Source organism: Pimephales promelas, chromosome 8, assembly GCF_988280905.1.
Source record: "Pimephales promelas chromosome 8, fPimPro1.hap1.1, whole genome shotgun sequence".
Lineage (NCBI taxonomy): Eukaryota > Metazoa > Chordata > Actinopteri > Cypriniformes > Leuciscidae > Pimephales > Pimephales promelas.
Window position 1 is genome coordinate 1,275,611 of NC_142776.1, and position 27,879 is coordinate 1,303,489.

A 27,879-nucleotide genomic window follows, 5' to 3' on the forward strand; every position below is an offset into this window, starting at 1 on the left:
ACGCTCCAACTTTACAGATAACATGATTCCCTCTGACGGACGGATGAGGTCAGAGGTCACCTGAATCACAGACCCTGAGGACCAGTTCAAAGGCATCATGGGAAATTCTGTGCGTTCAAACGATAGGACACATCATGCTGTACATCAGGCACGTTCGCTGGTTTAAGGCCCTACAGAAGCGAACCAATCAAATGAATCGCTCTTATAACTAAAGCAGCGCTGCTGTGCAGTTATAAAACTGAGACGAGAGATTGTTCAAGTGTGTCTGTGTGAGAGAAATAAATAAACCCTACGTGACAGAGAACATGTATAGTGCAAGAAGAGAGACCCCCGTCCCTCCACATTTACGAATCATCCATATTTACAAGGATCGTTTACAGTAAATATTAAAAAAAGTGGTAATACCTTCATAACTGGATCTTAAAAGCGCGTGTTTGGAGTGTGCAAAGCCACGAGTTTCAGACACTCTCCTGACATCGGGCGGAAGAGTGATGAACATTCATTAGATACGAGTGTGTGTGTGTGTGTGTGTGATTCTTCATTCCTCATGATGTTAAACTTAAAAAGGCTTGATCCTGGAGTCACGAGGCACATCAGGACGAGTCCTTCAGTTTCAGAGCAGCGTTTACAGTGTTTCTGGAGGAGCGTCAGGCGGCGGCGTCTTCATCCATGCTGATCATCTGACACTGAGACACAAACACACACACATCAAACACAGAATCCAGCAAACACACTCCCGTATGACGTCATTAATAGTTCACTTTTAAAAAAACTTTTACTGATAATTTACTCGCCCCCATGTCATCCAAGATGTCTACGTCTTTCTTTCTTCAGTCGAAAAGAAATTTGAAGGTTTTTGATTTTTCTCCATATAATGGACTTCAATGGGGTCCAAACGGTTCAAGGTCCAAATGAGAGTTTCAGTGCAAACTGTTCAAAGAGCTTTAAACGATTCCAGACGATGAATAAGGGCCTTATCAAGCGAAACGATCGCTCATTTAATAAATAAATAACAAAGTTTAAGTTTTATTGAACCAAATGGCTCAAAAAAAGATTTGTTCATTTTGATGAACGAGTTCGAACAGGAGAGTCACGAACGCGCATCACAGAACAGAGCAAGGCGAGCATTTGAGCTTATAAAACTTAAACTTTGTTATTTATTTTTTAAATGAGCGATCGTTTCGCTTGATAAGACCCTTATTCATCGTCTGGTGTCGTTTAAAGCCCTTTGAACAGTTTGCACTGAAACTCTCCGTTTGGTTCCCATTGAAGTCCATTATATGGAGAAAAATCCTGGAATGTTTTCATCAAAAAACTTAATTTCTTTTCGACTGAAGAAAGAAAGACATGGACATCTTGGATGACATGGGGGCGAGTAAATTATCAGCAAAAGTTTTTCTAAAAGTGAACTACTCCTTTAAGGCTCAATCTCACAGTGACATTATCGACATCTAACCCTGATCCGGGGTGCGTTTCCCGAAAGCATCGTTAGCCAACTATGATCGCAAGTTGGTCGCAATTTCCATTGAACTCTATTGGTAACAACGGAACGTGCGACCATAGTTGGCTAACAATGCTTTTGGGAAATTATAATTATAATAATTTTAAATTATTTTGTATTTCGTGTTTTAATTTAATTTGATTAATCGTAGGCCTCATTAGCCGTGTTCCCATTCACATATTTGTATGCAAATTTTGGGGTATTGCATAAAAAACCCCCGCATGTGCTCAATTTTTTAAATGATAATAACACGTGTGCATAAACTACAATGGAAACACATTAACTGAATAAATCCCTCAATAAACTCATGTGACTTTCCCTCAGGCTGTGATTGGATAACTGGAGTAACCAGTGGACCAATGGCGTCGCAGCATCTCTAATGTTGGCTTGGTGTTTCTGAAAGTGTGTGTGATCAGAATGATTGGGTTTAAATCCCTCCAGAAGCGTCTCACACACACGAGTGTGTTCCCGAACACGACAAGGTTTACTGTTTCGTCTGACGCTCGACACACACTCGTTTATGAGTTGTATCACAGATTGAATCCAATATTTGATGATAATATTATGCCATAATGAGACATTTACAAGCAATTTAAAATGCCGGTCATTTTTGATGAATCAGGTAACGGATCTTCAAACACACGTTCAATTAATCGATCAATCTTCCTCTTATTTCTGTTCTACTCCAGTTAATCTGTAACTTTGTATCGCGTCTCGTTTCATGTTCCAGCCTCATCAGGACGAATCCCGTGTGTTTAATTTTTTTATTTTCATAAACATATGAGAGCAAGTCAAACATCTGAAATCCGACAGTGTCGTACCGATGGATACGAGTACCCGTCCAGGCTGGGGCTCCTGAAGATGTGGACCGTGTCGTCGGTGGTCTTCTGATACACCGGGTTGGAGAAGTGGATGGTGTTGGTGTTCTTCACACGCCAGTGTCTCCAAACCATCACAGCGGCGAACGCCAGCAGACACACGGCCACTGCGGGACACACACACACACACACACGGTTCATCACACTGCCGATCGCTCAGCGAGTAAAGTGTGTTTCACGACTGTGGGTTTACTGACCGACTGGAAAGGCGATGAACAGGACTGAGGGATGCTGGGAAGGGCTGGAGACCGGCTCGTGTTCTGCATCCGCTCCTGTAAAGAGGCGAGTGTGTTAATATTGACAGATTTTTGGACTAAAATGCCATTTATTTTTTGGTCATCTGAATTGTTTTAGTTTTAGTCGACTAAAATCGAATGGGTTTAGTTCAATTAATTAATTTAGAATTTCTCTGAAATGTCCAAACCCATTATATACTCCTGGAGAATAGTTAATATGAATGATTTTAAAGGTTAAACATGCGATACACACACAGATTTAGCTATCTTAAAATTAAATAAAACCACTTCTCCCAAAGCAGAAGTAAGAACACGGTTGTCTTTATAACGACATCGTTCTTTATTCTTTCAAGCGGACATATTTATTTGTACAAATTAAATATAATTCATCTTTATTAAAAGCTATTAAAGAGCAGTGGATGCTTTTCTCTTTTTCTTTTGTTGTTTGAGTAATATCAAGGGCACAGACGGCATTCGATTTATTACGCACTGTCACTTTAAGTGACGCAAATCCGATATTCATCTCACAACGGTTTACGTTCTGTAAAGACATAACCGACTGCGTTTACATTTAGACATAACGTTGTGTGTATTTATTATCCATACTAGAGCCCGACCGATAAAGGATTTTGAAGGCCGATACCGATACAAATATTTTTGGGTTTTAAAATCCGATATTCCGATATATCGGCCGATATTTTATTTATTTATTTATTTTTTTTAAAAACTGGACATGATAGTCACAAATTTTGTCATGCTTATTTGAGTTAAGAGAACTGATGGGGATGTTCTTTTAATTGTTATTCAAGCAATGTATGTATCGTGACCAACTCAACGAGTGATTCAAGTGCCCTCTGGTGGACAAACTATACAACTCCAACACTCGTGACATGGTTCAAGCGTGTTTCGTACGTTTTTATTTTATTTTTGAAATATTAATTTATCGGCCATTATAACTGCCGATACCGATAGTTTGGAAAATGCCTAATATCGGCCGATATATCGGTCCGGCTCTAGTCCATACAGACACAAAACAGAGCTCAATTCAGTACTAGCGCTTCGAGTGTGTGTGTGTGTGTGTGCACAGAAGAGCGCACCGAATAGAGCGCACTCTTATTCAGATCCATATCTCTGCCCTTCTCTTTCTCCCAGGCGTTCACACTTTCAAACGTTTTATGAGACGCGCATCAAGCTAATGCTAACTCATGTCACAACGTTACAACTCAAACGTGCGCATGATCGACCACAAACGCAGGACATCAGTTCTGACTGGATCACTTCCCAAATCGTCCCTACCGAACACTTTCGTCTAGTTTTTGTTCGTTGACGAAAATGTCAATAGATTTTTGTCATAGTTTTGTCATATAAAACTGTTTTTTTTAGTTATCGTCTCGTTTTCGAAGTTAACACTGGAATATGAGTGAATGAACAGGCAGGAACCGACCTCTGCGAGAGCCCGTCTGTGTGGTGTCTCCGCGCTGATGTTGAGACGGCACAGATGTTCTGCTTGCAGTTCTCGACGTCACCTGAGGTGGCGCTGTGGCGTTCAGACCTACACAGAGAAACATTATAATGAAAGCGTCTTCCCACATCTTGGTTAACTTAACCATTCAAGCACCTTTCAAGGACCAATACCTCAAATTCGAGAACTTAATGTGGGGACACATCTCAAGAGAGAGCAAGGTTACATTGGGTTAGCTTGTCAGATTCATTGTTTTCATGCATCAAACATAACAATGCAAAAAAAGCATTTTTTTAAAATAACACATTAGCGGACCTGAATCTTTTCCAGAAAACTTGTACAAAATAAATACAAGCACTTTCAGGGACCCGTATCTGTGCATGTTTCCATTTGTTTTTTTTCAGATTCACAAACTTTCAAGGATTTCAAGGACTCAAAAAAGGGCTTATCCTACTTAGTATTTTTGTCTTGTTTCCAGTCCAAATATCTAATATTTCTTAAATCAAGACGCATTTACTAGATGAGTAAAATGACATGAGACATTATGTCTTGTTCTCTGGGGAAATAATAAATTAAAATTGAGTGAGTTTTTGCTTAAAACAAGCTAAATGATCAGCCAATGGGGTCAGAAAGATAATCTTGTTTCTGTTTGAATGAGATTATTTTTCTTAGCCCGACTGGCAGATAATTTTGCTTGTTTTAAGCATCAGCTCACTTAATTTTGATTAATTCATAATATGATTTCACTCATCTTGATTTAGGAATTATTAGATATTTGGACTGGAAACAAGACAAAAATACGACGTAAGAAAAGCATTGCAGTGAAACGGAGAGGCTGAAACGTACCGGACACACACGTCCTCATGTCCTCGCCCAGGGTCATGTGATCAGGACACGCACACGTGTATTTGGGTGAACGTGCGTTAATCTGCGGCGCCGGCAGACACAGAAACTCACAGCCGCCGTTGACCAGAGCTGCTTCCCCGCACCAGTTTCTTCCTGCAAATGACATCACTTCCTCATGAGCAAGACTGAAGTGCTTTTACTTGAAAATACACAGATAATGACGTCACTGGGCCATATATTTTTAATTTTATAATTTGGCAGCAGGTTTTTTAGGCTGAGGTCACTTTAATCCCTGACGCACGGATCCATTCGTGCGTTTTCTGTCTCAACACTTAAAACATGACTGACTGTGTTAGCGTGAATACTCGCAAAGACAGGCATTTTGACATTATTGTGTGTATATTTGACTGTTTAAGCGCAATAAGCTGCAAAAAGAGCTCGATTTATGTGCTGCTCTTTGGGTGTGAGCAAAAAATCTGCAGAAATTAGTTAAATAATTAGCAAAACGCACATTCCCATGGCGAAATTCGAGCCCTGTAACAACAATATTCATCCGCAGCGAGTGTGTGTGAGTGTGTGGAGGCGGGTTTGTGTGTCGCTCGCTGTCGGAGAGATAAGAGAGAGAAAGAGCAGCTGGTGTCGTGTCGGTTCAGCGGAAAATGAGTATGTTTCAAATATTTCAGTGAAAAAAAAAAAAACAATAAAATAAAAATAACTTTTTTAAATTTTTTTTTTATTTTTTAAAAAAATAAAAGTTTATTATTTTAAGTGCCTTTTTAAAAGACTACAATTAAAAGATGAATTATACATAAAATTCAACCCAACAAAAAAGTGGCGTTAATCAAAACGCAAAAGTATAGGAGAGATAGCGTTACACGCCACAGCTGAAATACACTCGCGTTTGATAATGTCAAGCCCTGAACCTCATCAAAGACACATGATGTGTGTGTGTGTGTGTGTTCACCTGTAGGCTGTTTCAGACTGTGATGGAGCACGATGTCTTCAGGAGACTGCAGATGTTCGGCCACAGGAGTGATGTCACGGCCCGTCATGCGGTTCGCGCTCCAGATGCCGCTGTTGGACACGTCGGTCCAGAAGACTTTCTCCTGTTGGACAGACAGAGACACAGCGGCTCGTGAGAACCTGACCACTGCAACAAACATAAAGTAAGGAACGTGGAGACGCATCATCGGCCAGCGCCACGCACCTCAAACACGGCCAGCGCCAGCGGATGCGGCAGCTTCTGTGGGCTGAAGATCAGCGTGTGCCGCCCGTCTCCGTTCACGCCGATGCTGGACAGTGTGTGTAGCTTTGAGTCGACCCAGTACAGACGCTGATTCAACACATCTGAACACAAACACACATCACATGTGTTCACACACCAAGCGATTACTCTCTAGAATCTGACACGGAAGTGATTTAACCTGCAGTTCCTCCACTGGCCACTAGAGGCGCTGCAGAAGACACTCACTCCCATAGACCCGCATGTTAAAATGCCCAAATTTACAGCAGAATAAAACATGTTTACAGTCTGGTGCAAAACATGGTTTTGTTCTACAGTATATTGCTAATGTTGCCCTTCATGACGACTGTGACGGGGGTGAATATTTCTATAACTCATCCGTTTAAATTATATTAAGCCTTCAAGTTCTGCATAATTAAGGGTGTGGCCACTTGAGTGACAGGTGGATTGCCACTGATGTCACTGCTAGCCGTTTGTCTGCTAGCGGTAGCGTCACCTCAGCTAATCCGCCTCTTTGCCCATTTTCGTTTATCCGGGAGTGACGCCAAGATGGCGATGGCTGGCTCCGCCCACTTTGAGCTTCAAAAATGCTCTTCAGAAACACTACAGGTGACGTCACGCACACTATGCCCATATTTTTATACAGTCTATGGTTCACAGGCATCATCTGCGCGTCAGACTCACCGAGTGTGATGCCGTTCGGCCAGACGATGTTGTCTGTGACGAGAGGCGTCCGATCGGCACCGTTCAGTCCGCTCTTCTCAATCCGGGCCGACTCGCCCCAGTCCGTCCAGAACATGAAACTACAATTCAATTCAATTCACATTTATTTGTATAGCGCTTTTCACAATACACATCGTTTCAGCTTTACAGAAAATGCATGCGTCCACATTACAATTTAGAGTGATCGGTCTATGGATTTTAAGAAGTGTACATATACAAAATCCCAGTTAGCGCACTCACTTGTGCTGAGGATCCACGACGATCGCGCGAGGTCGCTGCAGGCCGTCGCTGACTAGCGTCTTGCGTTTCCCGCCGTCCACCGTCGCCACAGAGATGGTTTGCAGCTCACCATCTGTCCAATAGATGTTCCCGTGGATCCAGTCCACAGCCAGACCCTCGGGCTTGGAGATCTGGCTGTCAATCACTGTGGTTTGGTGGGCGGGGTCAGCAATCGTGGCGCTGGGAGACACAAACACAAACTCGTGGTTATGAGGAATGCCATAAACATGCATTAATTATTTTATTTTTATTCTTGAATTTGTATTTTTGCAAATTTTAGGATATCGTAAAAAAACTACACGTTAAAAAAATCATGAATAAAATATTCTGCTCGACACACACTCGTTTACGGTGACGCTCGACACACTCTTTTACGATAACGCTCAACACACACTCGTTTACGATAACGCTCGACACACACTCGTTCACGATGATGCTCGACACACACTCGTTTACGGTGACGCTCGACACACACTCGTTCACGATGACGCTCGACACACACTCTTTTACGATAACGCTCGACACACACTCGTTCACGATGACGCTCGACACACACTCTTTTACGATAACGCTCGACACACACTCGTTCACGATGACGCTCGACACACTCGTTTACGGTGACGCTCGACACACACTCGTTTACGATAACGCTCGACACACACTCGTTTACGGTGACGCTCAACACACACTCGTTTACGATGACGCTCGACACACTCGTTTACGGTGACGCTCGACACACTCTCGTTTACGATAACGCTCGACACACTCTTTTACGGTGACGCTCGACACACACTCGTTTACGGTGACGCTCGACACACTCGTTTACGATGACGCTCGACACACACTCGTTTACGATGACGCTCGACACACACACTCGTTTACGGTGACGCACGACACACACTCGTTTACGATGACGCTCGACACACACTCGTTTACGGTGACGCTCGACACACACTCGTTTACGGTGACGCTCGACACACATTCGTTTACGATGACACTCGACACACTCGTTCACGATGACGCTCAACACACTAGTTTATGGTGACGCTCGACACACACTCGTTTACGATGACGCTCGACACACACACTCGTTTACGGTGACACTCGACACACACACTCGTTTACGGTGACACTCGACACACACACTCGTTTACGGTGACACTCGACACACACACTCGTTTACGGTGACGCTCGACACACACTCGTTTACGGTGACGCTCGACACACACTCGTTTACGATGACGCTCGACACACTAGTTTATGGTGACGCACGATACACACTCGTTTACGGTGACGCTCGACACACATTCGTTTACGATGACGCTCAACACACTAGTTTATGGTGACGCTCGACACACTCTTTTACGGTGACGCTCGACACACACTCTTTTACGGTGACGCTCGACACACATTCGTTTATGATGACGCTCAACACACACTCGTTTACGATAACGCTCAACACACACTCGTTTACGGTGACGCTCGACACACACTCGTTTACGGTGACGCTCGACACACACTCTTTCACGGTGACGCTCGACACACACTCGTTTACGGTGGCGCTCGACACACACTCGTTTACGATAACGCTCAACACACACTCGTTTACGGTGACGCTCAACACACACTCGTTCACGGTGACGCTCGACACACTCGTTTACGGTGACGCTCGACACACACTCTTTCACGGTGACGCTCGACACACACTCGTTTACGGTGGCGCTCGACACACACTCGTTTACGATAACGCTCAACACACACTCGTTTACGATAACGCTCGACACACACTCGTTTACGATAACGCTCGACACACACTCGTTTACGATAACGCTCAACACACACTCGTTTACGATAACACTCGACACACTCGTTCACGATGACGCTCGACACACACTCTTTTACGGTGACGCTCGACACACATTCGTTTACGATGACGCTCAACACACTAGTTTATGGTGACGCTCGACACACTGTTTTACAGTGACGCTCGACACACACTCGTTTACGATGACGCTCAACACACTCGTTTATGGTGACGCTCGACACACACTCGTTTACGATAACGCTCAACACACACTTGTTTACGATGACGCTCAACACACTCGTTTATGGTGACGCTCGACACACACTCGTTCACGATGATGCTCGACACACTCGTTTACGATGGAGGGAGAAAGAGCCACAGTTTCTTCCCTGATTGCAGCAACTTCCATTTTAATTACAGATATTTTGCACCAGGAAGTGCTGATTTCGATCTATTGAACGCATTTGATCATATTATGAGCTCCTGCTTTCTTTGGGCATCGAAACCACCACCCTCCCTCACCTGTAGATCTTTCTCTGGCTCACGTCGGACCAGAAGATCCTGTCGTTGCCGATGTCCACGTCTAGCGCCACCACGTTCTTCTGCTGGCGGATCAGGGACGTGTATTCCCTGCTGCCCAGCGCCAGCTTCCTCACCTCGTGACGCGTGCTGAAGAGCAGGAACGCTCCCGATCCTGAAACCAACACGTTTACATCAGGGCTGGATTCGCATACACTCACAGTTCTCTCTGATCATTACACTCATTGGTTTACCTGTAAGAGCTTTGCAGTCTTTGGTCATGTGATCCAGCTCAAATCCTTCATTACAGTCGCACTTGAAACTGCCCGGCAGGTTTACACAGATCTGAGAGCATCTGTCTGCGTCCAAACACTCATCCACGTCTACACACAAACACATCATGAGACCAAACACACACTCACGGACCATCATGCACTGGGTTCATCGGGACGGTCGCTCACCTTCACAGTGCGTGCGGTTGATCAGGTGAAATCCTGTCGGACACAAGCATTCGTATCCGATCTTCAGGTCGTTGCACGTGTGAGAACAGCCGCCGTTGTTCAAGAGGCACTCGTTAGTGTCTGCACAGAGGAAACACACAGGTCACATGATCATCTGTGACCAACCAATCACTGGAGATGCAGGAGGAAAAACACAAAGGCTGTCTTCCAAAAATATGGATATTTTCATAAAAAAACAATGTGTCGAAAGTGGAAGTGGAAAATAATATTAATATATAATACGTTTTTGACAAACATTTTTAGGCATTTAAAGGGTTAAAATCCTGATGTTGGTAAAAAAAAAAAAAAAAACTTAAATAGTTGGAAAAAAAAACCCAATATATTTTTATTAGGCATTTAAAGGGTTAAAATCCTGATGTTGGTAATAACAAAAAAATAAATCAGCGAAAGAGGTAAAAAAAAAATAAATATAATTGTATGACATTTTTTGTCTTCTAAGGACCTCTGTGTAAGAGTTAATAAAACATGTGGATGACAAAAACACGTGTGTGATTCTGGATCCTGTGTGTATGATCTGATCACAGCGATTGTTGAAAATAAAGATGTTAATTTCACACAGTTTGTTGTTGGTGCAGATCACACACACACACACTACAGGAACACTGAGGAGAAACTCACTGCAGTCTTTGAGAGGCTCATCTGACCAGTCCATGCAGTTCTTCTTCCCGTCACACACTTGGTCTGCGCTGATACACTCGCCACTGCGACACTTAAACCGGCTCGGCTCCTCGCACCTGTTCACTACAGACAGACACACAGCGAACAGCTTAACACACTTTGACCTTTTTTTTAAATCAGAATTGTACGTAACCTGGTAAAGGTTTTAGCACTTGCTGTGTAAAGAAGAAAACATGGACGGGTTAAACAGTCCTGTGCTGCTCGCGGTCAGAAACGACGCATTGTAAATGAATGGAGAGTTTCCTCTAGTGGAAGCGTTCGGTACTGCAGCCACACACACACACACATATACACACACACTGAACGCTCGTTTACTGAGAAATCAACCGCAAATTCTGAACACAACTTGTTTAGATTTATGGCTTTGATATTCTTGCAGTTTTAGGGTAAATGTTTTCAAAATATACATTTCATATAAAAATTGAAAATAGTATTTTTGCACATATAAACGTAAAATTCTGTGACTTTTTTTTATTTCATTTTTTTAAACTTCAGGAATAATCTGCCAAGTGTCGTTTTTAAAAAGAGACCAAACTTCAGTCTGAGGCACTAAAGCATTCAAGATTTACCCCAGTGCTGCATTCACACACTTGATGTGTGTGTGTGTGTGTGTGTGATTCTCACCGGTGACGCAGTCCATCTCATCGCTCTGGTCCCGGCAGTCAGGGTTCCCATCACAATAACGCTGTCCTGGGATGCAGACGCCGTCGCTACAGGGGAACTCATCTGGGCGGCACGTGGGCGAAGCTGCAACACACACACACACACACACACACACACCGGTCAGAGGAATACTAAACCTTTAAAATGCTACAGTTTTTCTAATTGTCATAATCATTTTTTTAACAAACATTAAAAAAAATAAAAATATTCCTTAAATTATTACATTGTTTAAATTAATACATTTTAGCTAACTGTGATTTTGTACATTTCTGAAATACATAACTTAGACATTTCCTCTGATAACAGATCACTCTGAATTGTAATATGGCTTTTACTGTAAAGCTGCAGACCCAATGTAAGATGTTTAGAGCTGAATTAAAAGGTGAGTTATGTGAGTGAGTTAATTAAAATTAAAAGGTGAGTTATTTTGAATTTAAGTTGAAAGAATGTGAGGAATGTGCTTAAATTACTAAATTCCTGTTTATTTACTATTTATGGATTGAATCTAGTAATTTAAAGGAAATATATATATATATATATATATATATAAGTGAGATATTTGAAGCCATTTTATGTCATAATTGTAATTACGGTCTTACAGCTTATGAAACCCCAAATTAAAAATTTTCAAAATTAGAATATTGTGAAAAGGGTTTCATAAGCTGTAAGACATAATCATCAAAATTATAACAAATAAAGGTTTGAAATATCTCACTTTGCATGTAATGAGTCTATATAATGGATTAGTTTCACCTTTAAAGTTGAATTACTGTAATAAAGGAACTTTTGCACCATATTATAATTTTTCGATTGTCACCTGTGTGTGTGTGTGTGTGTATATATATATATATATATATATATATATATACGGTATATTAAAAAATGGCATTAAAAATATAATCAAAATAAAATCAAATAAGCTTTCTGGACAAAAAAAAAAAAGAAGTATCATTTTAGGGCATCGGGTCATTTTGAAACCGCAAGCGAAGGATGAGGGTTAAAAAAGTTACACAGAGGTCCTTAGAGGACAAAACCATCATACAATTATTAAATATTGATTTAAATAAAAAAATTTTTCAATATATGTGACTTTTTTTTTTTTACCAACAACACGATATATATATATATATATATATACACACATTTTTTTTCACTCTTTTATACCAACATCTGCATTTTTACCCTTTAAATGCCAAAAAATGTCTGTCAAAAAACTGACTCAATTAATATAAATATTTTTTTGCCAATTTCACTGGCTTATATTTTGGTTTGAACCCTTTAACATGAGCGGAAAGACGCGCGCGCATTAACCAGACACACACTCAGACACACTGAACTCACTGCAGTTGTCCTCGTCCGAGCGGTCGCTGCAGTCGAAGCCGCCGTCGCACCTCCAGCTGCCGTGAACACACTCTCCGCTGCCACAAAGGAACTCGTGACCCCTGCAGGCCGGCTGCGGTTTCTGAGCCGCTCCAGACGGGCAGTTCTGGGGCCACTCGTCGGACCCGTCGGCGCAGTCGGCGTCCCCGTCGCAGGCCCAGAGCCGAGGCACACACACGGAGTTATTGCACTGGAAGGAGCCGGGGCTGCAGGTGGGGACGGGACACGAGTCCTCATCGCTGCCGTCGTCACAGTCCGAATCCTCATCGCAGACGAACGCCTGCGACACACACTGACCGCTCCGACAGCGAAACTCCTCATCCGTGCAGTTCTTCAGCGCTAAAACAGCAATAAACAACAGAACGTCATTCGTCATCTAGCAAACGTGAGCTCTTTAAAAGGGTTAGTTCCAGCCCTTGATTCTGATTGGTCAATAGCTGTGTTTTGTTAACGATAAAACTCCCTGATCACAAGTTTGAGTTCTTTCAATATAAAAGTCTTCTCTTTGTCGCCATCTAACGTCGAAATAATGTGTGTAACTTCTGCTGCTGTTCACGGTCAGGGACTATTTTATCCAGCGGAAGGAAGGCTTTTAGTGATTTAACTTTATAAAAGTTGCATTGATGCATAATTTTTGTGTTTGAATAAAAATGTTTGAATTGTGTGGTAAATATTTTATAAAAGCAATCAGGTACGAGAGGCTAGGCTAGCACTGTATCGTGAATAAGTCATGACCTAACGACGCCCTTCAGCCGTGACTTATTCAAGATTAGGGTTGGGTATCGAGAATCGAGTATCGATTGGAACCGGGACTAACTTTTCATTTTTCCCGGAATCGTTCAAAAGTAAAAATTTCGATTCCTAGTTTCGATATTCGCCGAGCGGAAGAAGAAACCGCTGAACAACACCAAAGAAGAAGCGTCTTCCGGAAGTGTTAACATAACCGCGCGAGTCGAACATGAGTACCTTACGTCGGCGGTCCAAAGTGTGGCTTCACTTTTCTAAAAATAACGAAATCTCGGCAAAATGCAAAATTTGTGACAAAAGGAGTATTTCCTTCAGAAAGGATTATTTCCTTCAGAAATACCATTGGTTAGCAAGGTTAGCTAAACTTTTTTGACCCTGCCTCTTAAAAGAATCGGAATCGAGAATCGTTAGGAACCGGAATCGAAACAAGGAATCGGAATCGGAATCATTCAAATTCGAACGATACCCAACCCTATTCAAGATATAGACATCTTTCGTAAAAGTGAGTTCTTCAGTGGTGTTTACCGCAGCCCTGCTCGTCTGCGCCGTTCTCGCAGTCAGTCTTCCCGTCACAGTGCCATCTGGTGGGCACACACTGATTCAGACGCCCGCCGCAGCTGAACTGGCCCGGCGTACACGACTTCTCTCCTGTGGAACACAGAGATTTCTGAACTTTAATCAGGTGATTGTTACATGTACACTCAGTAAACTCTATTATGCCTTTTAGGATGTGACCTTTTATGTATTGTGTTATAAATAAATATGTGTGTGAGTGTAAAAGCTCTGCAAAGTTTCAAAATCAAAGTGCAGATAAATTGAGTTTTTGTCGATTCTGAACAGAAGCGAGTCGTCAGTTATTACAGTCTCACGTCCTGCTGAACCTGTGTAGGTTTGTGACTCATTTGCATAATGCTCTTGATTGGCTGATCAGCGTCTCTTAGCCCCGCCTTCAATCACTGTAGTGAATCTGAGACTGAAAGAGGCGCTGTTTGAGATTGATACGGTAAAACACACGCCATCGTTACTGTCCGTATCACTGTGATCAAGAGCTGAGATTCAGATATGATAATGAGCGTTTGCTTTCCGACCAATCAGAGGAGAGCAGCTCTCAGAGAGGCGGGGCTTAGAGAGACTGAAGCGTTTCAGACACTGAGAGAAAAGAGCTGATTATGAGGAAATTAAATTGTATGTAAACCTTTTGCAGGTGATATTAAAATAGCATAAAAGGGTACTTTGATGACTAATGTTTGTTAAAGAGCTGTAATGGTGATGGAGAAGTGTGTGACTCACGGCAGGACGTAAGAAGCTCATCACTTCCGTCTCCACAATCGTCTGCATCGTCACAAACCCATCGGCTGGTGATGCATTTCCCATTTGCACACCTGAACTGCTCCTGACTGCAGCCTGCTGCACCTGACACACACACACACACACACTCGTCACTCAAGCTTCACGTGTTTAAGATCATAATCTAGCTATGTGTCCTTATCCTTGGACATCATGACTTCTGTAAACATCTGATAGAAACACACATGTAATTTACATGTTAACGCATATCAATAGAGAGAGAGAAGAGAGAGAGAGCTGATGGTTACACACTCATAAATATTCAATGTGTGAGTGATGACGACGAGTGTGTAGTGTCTCTTTAAGACAATGGACAGAGGCGGAGTCAATAATCACACCACCAGTTGCACACTCTAGTCTCTATGGAAACATTTGCATAATCAAGATGCAGTAGAAATGAGGGGGCGGAGCTTGACGGAAAAGATCCAGAATGATGTTTGGAGAAGAGAGGGATGACTCTGCTCAGCTGGAGCTCTGGTGTTTATGCGTTACGATGACAGTTAAACCATTTCTGGCCTTGATATAAACCATGTTAACCAATTCAAAGAAATAAAGTAACTCAACTGGTTTTCCTCAAAATTCCTAAAATACACAGTACGTCAGGAGGCCACCATGTGTGTGTGTGTGTGTGTGCAAGAGAGAGATTCACTCCCAAACACAAATCCAGACCAGATCACCCCATCTCTCTCTCTCATATCTATTCCAGTAAGTGAGGCAGAAGTGTCTCACACACACACACGCCCTCTCAGTGTTTCCCAATATTTCTCAACAGTGAGTGAAACTCCAAACACACTCATTGAATAAGAAGCAGATGCAAAACATTATCGCAGTGGGATCAGAATCACTGAATCCTTTGAATCCTTAATACAAACACATGAAAATAAATCTGTCATTGAATCTCAGTGTGCGTGTGTTTTACTGCCAGTGACTGATGTGATGTGATTGGGTGTGTGTGACATCGTCCGAGAACCTGTCAAGAACTGGATAAACCACTTGCTGTGAAACTTCTCCTGAGACGAGCATTTCCACAACAGTGATCGACCTGATTGACCCACAGAAGGGGTTTATAATCTTAGATTGATGAAAAAATATGACCATCCTGGTGTGACGGACCCCATCCTAAAATTGAAAAGGCACCTATCTTTTATAATTTATAAAAGAAAATTATCATTTAAATATTAAGAAAATATTGTTATACGCTGGGCAACGATTAACCGCATACAAAATAAAAGTTTGTGTTTACATAATCTATGAGTGTGTAGTGTGTATAATTATTTTGCATATATAAATACACACACATGCATGTATATATTCAAGAAAAGAAAATATTATTTATATACATATTTTTAATATAAATTATGTATAAATATACAGTATATAAATGCAAATATATCATAAATATGTGTGTATTTATGTATACAAAATAATTATACACAGTACACACGTATATTAGCCGATGTAAACAAACTTTTATTTTGGATGTGATTAATCGCGATTAATCGTTGCTCTGCACTTTCTCTAGACTTTTCCATACCCCGTCCCTCCCATCAAACTTCACAAACTTAAACACCTCATAAAACATGAAAAGTGAGGCATAAACTCATAAACAGACTCTTTATTACATGAGATCAGCGGAGTGTGTTGATGTACAGTCTCTTATCAGTGATTCTAGTGTGACTGACTGTCATCCCGTCGAAAGCGACCAATCAGAAACCGAATTTTAAAGTACCTGATCAGCACGTCCAACCAATCAACGACAACAGCGCGCACGTTCCTCATCCGCGGCCAATCAGGAGACGCGTTTATTCCTGTACCGCTTGTTCGGTATGACTGAATCGAGACTGAGTGAGGCAGTTAATAAATGAATAAAACACCGAAACCGGATGTAATATAAAAATACCCGCTGCATAAAATAAACCTATGCTAAAAAAAACAACCCAAACTGTTTAATCAAACTCACAGAAAACAGTTTGATCATAACATCGGAAAAAAAGAAAGAAAGAAAGAAAGAAAGAAAGAAAGAAAGAAAGAAAGAAAGAAAGAAAGAAAGAAAGAAAGAAAGGATGGAAGAATTGTTTGAAATGGGCACTCGTCATCATCACACACACACAGCAACGGTCACTGTCACAGAAGCAGATCTACTTCATCATATTATTCATAACCTGACACTTACGGGTTCCGTGGACACAGTGAATCAGAAGAACCGAGCAGATGAAACCGAGCCGAGCGCTGATCCGAATCTCCATCCCCTGATCAAGCTGTTCAGATCACTTCAGTAGTAACAGATCTCCGTGAGTAACTTCTGAAGCTGAGGTGGACCGGTACCGTACTCTCGCCAACGGTGACAGGGCAAATCCTCCTCACGGGGAAAAACCATTCATTTCAATGAAGCCCGCGGGGGGCGCGGCTTAACAGTGGTGTGATATTCGAAATGAGGCACGTCATCGCAGTGGGCGGGGCCTCGCGGAACACAACACACACTCACTGTTGTTCATTCTCTCTTATCATTATGGCAGTGAGTTTACACATGGGGCGCTTCCACTGAGATAAGGGAAAGAATGAGACAGAAGTATCTGTGTGTGAAGAATGTTGTGTGTTAGATGAAAATACACACGCATGACAAAATCAGGTTTCTAACACGATTGGATGATATACTGCACACATGCTAAATCCAGGAGAGTGTGTGTCACCTGAAACCCATGATTAGTCCTTCAGGGGCCAAAACTACTCAACGGGGCCCTTACTGTGAAACCACTCCACAAAGCATCATCCGGCTCCATACACGGATTGTTATCTTCAAGCTGAATCATATTGAACTGCAAATACAGAAAGCATGAAATCCTAGAATATAAAAGTGAAGCATCTCACTGGGAGATTTGCATTGTGTTTGTATCTGCAGGGAAATGATGTTTCCGAGCGTCGGTGAGATAAGGTTTCTCGCTGGACTCAATCTCACATCGGCTTATTTTACATATTTAAAGCCAGGAAAACAAACCAGCTTACGATTGAATTTGATGATTTGAAAGTTAAAAATATGCACTAGCTACCAGTTGAGTTTGGAAGGTTTTTAATGTTTTTTAAAAGAAGTGTATTCAGCTATCCAAGAATGCATTTGTTTCATTAAAAAGAACAACAAAAACAGTAATATTTTAAAATATTATGACAATTTAAACTGTTTTCTATGTGAATATATAGTAAAGTGTGATTTATTCCTGAATTTTCAGCATCATTACTCCACATGCTGTCACATGATCCTTCAGAAATCACTCAAATACACTCTAAAAAATCCTGGGTTGTTTTAACCCATCTTTGGGTCAAATATGGATAAACTCAGCAATTAATGTTTAAATGACATTTTTAACCCAACATTTGGGGGTTTTCCATATTTTACCCAAATTTGGGTTAGAACAACCCAGCATTTTTTAGAGTGTATGATGATTTCTCTCTCTCATTATTATCAATGTTGAAAACAATTATTTACATTTTTATTTCAGGATTATTTGATTAATAGAAAGTTCAAAATAACAGCATTTATCTGAAATAGATTTTTTTGTAACATTATAAAAGTCTTTACTGTCACTTTTGATCAATTTAATTTGCACTTGACCTTGATGAATATAAGTATTGATTTATTTTTTAAATTCCCCCCAAAAATAAAATAAAAATTCATACTGACCTGCAACTTTTGAACGGTAGTGTTTAATGTAATAAAAGATTATATTTCAGATAAATGCAGTTCTTTTGAACTTTCTATCCATCAAATAATCCTGAAATAAAAACTGTGTTCAACACTGATAATAATCATAAATGTTTGTTGATCATCAGATCATCATATTAGAGTGATTTCTGAAGGATTGTGTGACACTGAAGTAATGATGCTGAACATTCAAGAATAAATTACACTTTACTGTAAATTCTAATAATATTTCACAATATTACTGTTTTTTTTAAACGAGACTTCTTTTAAAAATATTAGAAATCTCAAAACATGTGACTAGAAGTACAATTCAGTCAATCTAAGTGCTGATGTAAATGATGAAGAATGAGATGTATATGTGTGTGTAAAGTAGAGAGGGAATGTCAGACAGACAGGTGAACGAGTGAGAAATGAGAGGAATGTTGAAATATCAGTTTTATGACATCTCGAGACTCGACCTTTGACCCGCGGGACTCTGCAGACCGGATGACATCGGCTGTCTCACACACACACACACACACATGCGGTGTGTGAAGAGTGTGATCGTCTTAGCAGGAGATCCTGAAGAACTTTATATCAGATGCTCTTTCAGTCTCAGTGTCACGATTCGTTCATCCGCCGTCGTCGTCTCCCTTAAAGAGACAGTACATCAATATTCAGGTCACACTTTACAATAAGGTTGACTACAATCATTAGCATGAACTAATGAGCTGCACTTATTAATATTTGTTAATGTTATTTTCAACATTTACTAATCCATTATTAAAATCTTGTTAACATTAGTTAATGCACTGTGAACTAACAAACTAACAACGAATGACTGTATTTTTATTAACTAACATTAATAAAGATTAAAAAAAGCTCATTGTTAGTTCATGTTAGTTAACACATTGGCTTCTGATCAGGGTATGGTTGTGTTACAGCTACCACTAAAGTGCTCAATGACTTACATCCGCGTTAGATAGCAAACAACACTGCGCTGCTATATTTATTGACCTTGCAAAAGCCTTTGACTCCGTGGACCATTAACACACTCATCCACAGGTTAGCAGCACTGGTGTCACTGATCACCCACTGGTTTGGTTCTCAAATTATCTTTCTCACCGGGTTCAACGTGTAAGATTTGAAAACCGGTCACTAGGGGTGTCCCCCAAGGCTCTGTCCTTGGCCCTACTACACTTTTCTCAATTTATATTAATAACATTCCTCAGACAGTAATTCAGTCCTTCACTCATATGCTGATGATTCACTTATATCGTTTTTACCTCGTGTAACCACAGTGACCGCAGCGCCCACACCCTCAGATCACTTAGACGTGGCTGTGGACTGTGGTTACAAGAGGTAAAAACGATATAAATACTGTTGGTTTTCTCACACAAACCGCTCGTTTCGTGTCTTAGGCCATCAATGTGTACTTACATGTACGAGTCATTAAATCATGTTTAATTTGGACTTCTCTGTGCATGCTCTTTGAGGTGGTGACCATAGACCTCCATTATATGTCTGACAGACAAGAACGGTTTGACCTAAAAATATAAAAATTGAAACTACTGCGGAAACAAAGACACCTACCTCTTGGATGCCCTTGAGGTAAGATAAAACATACATAAAATTAATTTCAAAGTGTACTATCCCTTTAATACCTTCAAAACAAAAACCATGTAGTTTTACCCTGCCTCCTCCAGCCCTTAAAATCAACACTTGTTAGGGGGCTATTCTAGATCAAGTCACTGTAAATACTTGGGCATCTGGTTGGAAACTTCACTTTGTTTTTCCTTGCACATATCAAAGCTGCTTCAATCTAAGGCGAAGGCCTAGCTTGGTTTCCTTTACAGAAACCGCTCTTCCTTCACCACTTCTGCCAAACTTACTATTCAAATGACCAGTCTACCTATGAGCTGGTAAGTCCCGCCCCTTCAGCTAGCCTCGCTGGACCTCTAGGTTGAAAAATCGTCAATGCAAGTGAATGAGAGAAAATAATTATTTTCTAATCCCGTTTGAATTTTGCAATGAATGTGAACATATGTTGTCTGTGATTTTTTTATATAATGTTTCGTGTAAAGAATGCTACAATTTAGCGGGTAGAATTTTCATACGGTTAGACTTTGTGTGAGAGCACTTTGTGGACTACAACTCTCTTTCGACGTGTTTGATATACATCACCCCCACCAGCACACGGATCCCGCTGAACATGCCTGTGTCTTTGGTGCACTTCACCGCCTTCTTTCAGGGAGAGGAGGACAAACTAGTTGACCGTGGCGAAAACCCTGATTTGTGGAGGGATAATGTGTTATGCGGTGACGTCACATATGCGACGTGTAGTCTTTCTCGTTATGTCTATTCCACAACTGCTAGCCAAAGAATCATACATACAGTCAAACGCGTTACATGAGAAATTATATAAAAAAATTCACAGACAACATATGTCACATTCATGGCACAATTCAAACGGGATCAGAAAATAATTATTTTCTCTCATTCACTTGCATTGACGCTTTTTCAACTAGAGGTTCACTTGGAGTTTTACGGATGGGCGGGACTTACCAGCTCTCGTCCACTCTATCAACACATTTGACACTCTTTACCAGCCATAAATGCTCCTTTCAAAACACACACCACTGCACTTTATATTCATCAGTCAACTTACCCTCCCTTCACTGGTTCACTTTCATTGATAAGACCCTTCTCGGCCGCTCACCTCCTTACGTGGGTCTCCTGCTGCAGCCGCCTGTCTCACACACAAAGGTTTGGTCTGGCTTCTTTTCAATCTGCTGCCGCTCGCGACTTTAATGCTCTGCAGAATATTCGCAAACTATATACACTCATTTCAATTTCACCTTTTAAAACTATTATTTCATCGAAATCTGCAGCGCTAAACCTGATGAAACTACAGGCACAACTGAAGTTCTTCACGAACACCACCACCACCTAGTGGCCATCGTGCAGTATCACACACACGAGTCTTCCGCTCATCAAGGCTGCATTTACTTGATTAAAAATACAAAATAAAAACAGTAACATTGTTAAATATGACCATTTGAATCAGCTGTTTTCAATGTGAATATATAGTTAAGTGTAATTTATTCCAATTACCCCAGTCTTTAAACATTTATGATTATTGTCAGTGTTGAAAACCGTTATTTACATTTCTATTTCAGGATTCTTTGATGAATAGAAAGTTCAATTTCATTTATCTGAAACAGAATCCTTTAGAACATTATAAACGTCTTTACTGTAAAGTTTGATCAATTTAATGCATTCTTGCTGAATAAAAGTATTGATTTATTTTATTTATTCCCCCCAAAAAAATCAATACTATTTTTTTACTGACCCCAAACATTTGAACGGTATTGTTTAATGTTACAAAAGCTTTCTGCAGTTCGTTTGAACTTTCTGTTCATCAATTTCATTTATCCTGAATTTCTTTTTTTTTTACACAACTGTTTTCAACACTGATAATAATCATAAATGTTTCTTGATCATCAGATCATCATATTAGTGATTTCTGAAGGATCATGTGACACTGAAGACTGGAGTAATGATTGATTTGATCACAGAAATACATGATCTTTTAAATATATTAAAATAAAAAACAGTAATTTTAAATTGCAATAATATTTCACATTACAGGTTTTTTTTTATGTTACAAATACAGCATTGATGAGGAGACTTCTTGTAAAAAACATTAAAAATCACACAGATCCCAAACTTTTGTATATATATATATTTATATATATTTTTTCTATTAAATGTAGGCTATTATTTATTTAATTTTAATCTTATTTTTATTTACATTAATCATTTCCTATTTTAATGTAATTTTACCGATTATTTTGTATTTTTTTATTTCAATCACTTTATTAATTTATTTAAAACTAATCTAATTTATATGTATGTATATATATAATATATATATTACAAATCTAAATGATATATCTTTTTTCTATTAAAAGTAGGCTATTATTTATTTAATTTTAATCTTATTTTTATTTATATTATTCATTTCCTATTTTAATGTAATTTTACCGATTAATTTTTTTTTATTTCAATCACTTTCTTATTAATTTATTTAAAACTAATTTATTTTATTTTCCATTTTCATTCTGTTGTTGTGGCCCTTCATAGAGAAAACTGCAGGACAGAAACACACACACACACACACACATAAGGTTTTAATATTTATTGGGTATCATGTAGTGAATGAGAATCTATGTGCACAAACACACACACACACACATTCACTACAGTAAGAGCACATGCCATTACAGAGCTGCTAGAAACACCTACAGTCACGCAGCAAATCAGCAGATACAGAGTTAAAGATCGTCTTTCACATGAACACACACACGTTTCTCCACTGCGCTACTCTTCGCTGTTTCTCCACGTAAACGCTCTAGACGGACGTGTTTGACGGCTGCTCGAGGTCTCCCAAAAAAAGTGTGTAAAGAAGACCTGCGTCCTGTCTCGTACAACGCAAAAACGCATTCTGTGTGAACGGCTCCTTAAAGGTGCAATACGTAACTAACATAAATGTTTTTTTCATTGCGTGTGTGTGTGAAGGGGTTGTAACACGGAGTTGTAACACGCACTTAAAGGTGCCCTCTGGGATTTAAAATCAAATCATACAACATGTTCCATACCAGATGGGGGCAGTATACCTCCAGAAATACCTCCACGGCCACGCGCTCTCTCATGTCTTCAAACAATATGGGCGAGTGCTGTGTTGCTCTGTCTCCCTCGTGCATATTAATCAAATCAATTGACACGATAGTAAAAGGTTGGAAGACCGCAGTTTCACGTGGAGCATTTGGAGATTTTCAGAGATTAGAGACTAAATGAACAACATCTCAATACTAAATTATAAGGGCCGTCTCATAGACAAGTCGGTGCATTTCGACGATATGGGAAAATTAAAGCCCAGGCTATTATTTCTAGTTTTATGATATTCGATTTGTTCATATTACATTTTTTATCATTAGTTTGAATTAATTTGACAGACAGCATTCCCTGATGTGGACCACGCTAGCGTCTTTCAGAGCTGCCAACTCTCACAACACTTTTCACACACTCTCACGCCACACATCAATTTTGTCATGCACAGAAAAGGACACGGAGACCGATCTCAGCTCTCAGATTCTGTTCATTTTATTATGCAATTCAAACAATAAATACAGTATTGGCGCTTTACACGACAGATCCCTAGCACACGTGAACCGATCATCTCTACTAGCTAATGGTAAAAGAACACGAACACTGTTAAAAGATAAAGTATGCTACAACTTACCAAAATGTATTCCTCATGCATAATATCGACCAATTATTGTTTTTTAACTCTTCCCTGAACTGAAATGTAGTAGTGGGCTGTATTTTCCACACGACTGACGTCAGGTTCAAGTAAACACAAGCTGGCGCGAGCGCGACTCACTCGTGTACTGCAGTTTGGCTGGTGCTAACGTTGCCCGCCCGCATACCGCCTCCCATGGTCGAAACTGGTATTACGACACCTGCCGGGCCGGGGCTAGTAATTTAGCATGCTAATTCAGGTTAATATCTCGGCAGCACTATAACGTGTCAGTTTTTTAATGACATCATCAACCTTATTTCTTCTCAATCTTTTGATGCGTGTAGCTCATTTTTGGGATATTTTAACCTCAATTTTTACAGATGGCACCTTTAAAAAATTGGTTGCAATCTGAAACATCACCAATAGAGGCCGCTAAAAACACATATAGCACCTTCAAGGCCCGGAGTTCGCGTCTGAAATTTTCGCACGTTAAAAAATAAATACGCCCAATCACGCTTGCACACCGCCTCCGAAACTTTCGTCCGTCATAAAACAAATCGGACCGGGTTCGATTTTATGCGTTTTTCGCATCCGTGTTTTTGACAATTCAGAGCCACCGAATCACCAATACGGAAAAACGCATACAAAGATTTCGGACTCAGTGTGTACGGGCCGTAAGAGTGCGATACGCATCCGTCGCATGTTTCGCTGTTCTTCACTTCACGTGGCTTAATGCACTAATACAGTGATATAAACACAACAAACTGAGTTCATGTCCACGGCGCTTCAAAGTGCAAGTTCTAGAAAACGATGCTGTTATTGTCTCTGTGTAAACTATAAAGATGCAAATTTGTGAAAACGGTGACATCATGTTCAGACTATGGACGCGTAGAGTTTCTTCCTAAAGCGGCAGCGCCCCCTCCTGGCCTGGCAGAACACACACTTTCCCTTTTTTAGTACAGCGTTGTCATGTAAACGAACCGATAATCCATATATACACACGCGCGATTAAAAAGACGAGCACAGAATATGAATGTAATGCGCTAAAGTGTGGCTTAATATTAGACAGTAATATTAAAAGACGCCATTCAGTATATAGCTTATTGATAAAACACACACGCAGCCCAGGCAGTTTCACATTTCTTTATTATGGTTTTCTACGGGAGAAATGCTTGATGTGTAATTTAGCGCGTTGTGTTCATATTTTCTTTATTATTTAACTCAATTTAAATTTACATAAGCTCACGTTCCACACTACAACATTTTAGCCGAGGCTAATTCTCAATCTTAGTCCCTAGTGGGCCTTTACATAAAATTAAACAATACATAGTTAAAATAAACTAGAGCCAGACCGATATTATCGGCCGATATTAGGCATTTTCCAAACTATCGGTATCGGCAGTTATAATGGCCGATAAATGAATATTTCAAAAATAAAATAAAAACGGATGAAACACGCTTGAACCATGTCATGAGTGTTGGAGTTGTGTAGTTTGTCCACCAGAGGGCGCTCTACACTCGTTCCTGTTGGCAACACTCGTTGAGTTGGTCATGATACATACATTGCTCGAATAACAATTAAAAGAACATCCGCATCAGTTCTCTAAACTCAAACAAAATTTGTGACTATCATGACTATAATAGTTACGTTATGTTGTTACAATGAAGTCCTTTTAACTTTAGACGATGTGACTGAAGTATTTCTTTAATAGCGCGTGACAGTTATCGCAATGAGACGTATCGTCACTCCTCGGCCTGTTATATTGAAAATGTATGTTTTACAATTTGTTGCGCGTTTCTGAAATAATAATTTTAAAAAAAATTATCGGCCGATATATCGGATTTTAAAACCAATAAATATTGGTATCGGACTTCAAAATCCTTTATCGGTCGGGCTCTAAAATAAACATAATACAGTATAACACAATATAAACGCAGCGGACAGCAACGGTCACATTTCTGACCTCTGATTAAAGAGTCTTTAAGTTGTATTTATAATCTATAATGTAATGTATTTGAAAAGGAGCCACAGATCATCTTTAGCCGGCTCTGTAGGGAGTTTGGTGTTTAATATCAGAAGCGGTCAAACACACTCACGAAGAGCAGCGCAGTGGATGCAAACACACGTTCCCTAAACACTCCGCGCTCACGTAAGGTTTCAGAGTGTGTGTGCGAGAAACCTCCAAAGTGCATAAACGGGGTCAGTGACTGAACACACACACACACACAGCTTAAATAATGATCATATCAGCATATAATAACTGTTTCTACACTAGTACACTGCACATGCACGTCACATGACTCGACTAAATGACTGACAGACCATCACAAACGTTGCTCTTCTAAAACGGCGATGTCTAATATTCAGTGTCACAGAAACATCTCGATCAGGTCTGAAGCGCCACCGGGAGACACACACACACACACACACACAGAGCTTCTGTCTGCTCAGATGCACGAGGAGTGTGTGTGTGTGTGTGTGTGGACGTACGCCTGCTCTGTGAGCTGAGGAGGATGAGGATGTTCTTCTACTGGACGATGGGATCGTTTCTTTACTGTGGATCTTCATCCCTGCTCTTCCTCACTGACGCTGTTGGAGCGATCCTGAACACACACACACACACACACCATGTGAAAATGCAGTTTTGTGTGAAAAGTTTTGTGTGATGATAGGTTTAGGGCTCAGGTTAGTGTGTGTGATTGTGTGTGTGTGTGTCACCTCCTCCTGCTCCTCATCAGTGTCATCATCACTAACGACAGGTTTAGCGCGGGTTCTGGCGGTTCTCCTGCGTCCTCTTCCTCGCTCTGCACTTCTGTCCTTACGGCTCAGTTTAATCTTCACCTTCACCGACCGAGCTACACACACACACACACACACACACACACGGTCAGTAGTGTCCCTCTCTCCAGTTATTTAGTTCACACTTACATGTATGCGTTTGTGTTTCTGTTGATGATGAAGTTTACATCACATGCACTGAACACACACACACACACACACACACACGTTCTGCTAATGTTAATATTAAGTTATGAGAATATTATTTCTGAATGTTCAAACAGATTTTCTCTCGGTTATAACATTCTCTCGTATCATTCTTCGAACATTATGGGAACGTTCTTTGAAAAAAGCGTTCAATAAATTATGTATAAATAATGTTTTGTGCTAAAGTTCAGAGAACATTATTAACCCTCAGGTGCTCTTCGTTTCGGAGTCACACTTGTTGTCTTCCCGGTCAAAAGTGACCGGACACCTAAAAATGAAACTTTCTCCATCCCAGTAAAACCAATGCAATTTATTTTTGCTCTATAATATTTATTCTTTTTAATTTAGTATTTTGAGACAATTTAATTGAATTTATTAATATTTATGCAATATTTATGGTGTATTTTTGCCATGGAAAAATATATATATTTTTCTATATATATATTATTTTTTTCAAAAAAATATTAATGCAGTATTTTAGTTTAATATAGAGTCTAGGCCTTCAGAAAAAAAATATTTTTTGAAGAAAATTAGCTCCATCTGGTTACAGTATAGAGAAAAAGCGTAGTGTCATGGTGTAACCACTAGATGGCATGTACAGCTCTCTATGGAGAGGCATGTGAATTCCCCAGCTGTTTATGAACATACATTTTTGTTGTTGGTGGATTTGAATATATAGTTGAAACAATCTCAAAAACTATTTCTTATAAAAAAAATTGACAAAAAACAAAAATTCACAATTTTTTTTCCATTTTTTTTTTTTTTGAATTTCCCATTCATTTCCTATGGGGGTCATTTTTGACCAAAGACCACGAGTGTGACTATTTTTTTTAGCATGCTCAGATCATGATCTCATTTTTTTTGTGTGTTCACATACATAATGCCATAAAAGTCACCAAGTTTCGTAACATTCCGATGAAGCTGTGATTTTAAAAAATTCAAAACATACTTTTTGTAATCAAAATTTATTGGTGTGTATGTGTATAAAATGTGTATGTGTTTGTATGTGGTGTACTTTTTTTTAGAATTGTGGCCGATTTGTAGATTTTACACACAAAAATTCTCATAGTTTTTGTGTTTTTGTC

General features: G+C 40.1%; 2 protein-coding genes across 3 annotated transcripts in view; both read right to left on the minus strand.

Moving 5' to 3' along the window:
- Positions 1-504: 504 nt before the first annotated feature.
- ldlrb (low density lipoprotein receptor b) lies at positions 505-17,197 on the minus strand. Its single transcript, XM_039656502.2, has 18 exons — positions 17,001-17,197; positions 14,771-14,893; positions 14,006-14,128; positions 12,695-13,072; positions 11,315-11,437; positions 10,631-10,753; positions 9,953-10,072; positions 9,746-9,874; positions 9,495-9,666; positions 7,130-7,348; positions 6,851-6,969; positions 6,131-6,270; positions 5,888-6,029; positions 4,924-5,076; positions 4,060-4,167; positions 2,577-2,651; positions 2,323-2,486; positions 505-686 (listed from the first exon to the last, which is right to left on the minus strand). The coding sequence occupies exons 1-18, from the start codon at positions 17,071-17,073 to the stop codon at positions 648-650; spliced, it is 2,523 nt and encodes an 840-aa protein (XP_039512436.2). The 5' UTR covers positions 17,074-17,197; the 3' UTR covers positions 505-647.
- A 5,492-nt stretch (positions 17,198-22,689) lies between these two features.
- The window catches only part of smarca4b (SWI/SNF related BAF chromatin remodeling complex subunit ATPase 4b), a 33,714-nt gene continuing 28,524 nt past the window's right edge, over positions 22,690-27,879 (minus strand). For both annotated transcript variants that reach the window (XM_089133695.1, XM_089133694.1), the window contains exons 32-34: positions 26,528-26,664; positions 24,196-26,412; positions 22,690-23,112 (exon numbers count right to left, since the gene is read on the minus strand). In XM_089133695.1, the coding sequence (XP_088989821.1) occupies positions 26,374-26,412; positions 26,528-26,664 (176 nt within the window). In that variant the 3' untranslated portion in view covers positions 22,690-23,112; positions 24,196-26,373. The remainder of the gene's footprint in view (positions 23,113-24,195; positions 26,413-26,527; positions 26,665-27,879) is intronic.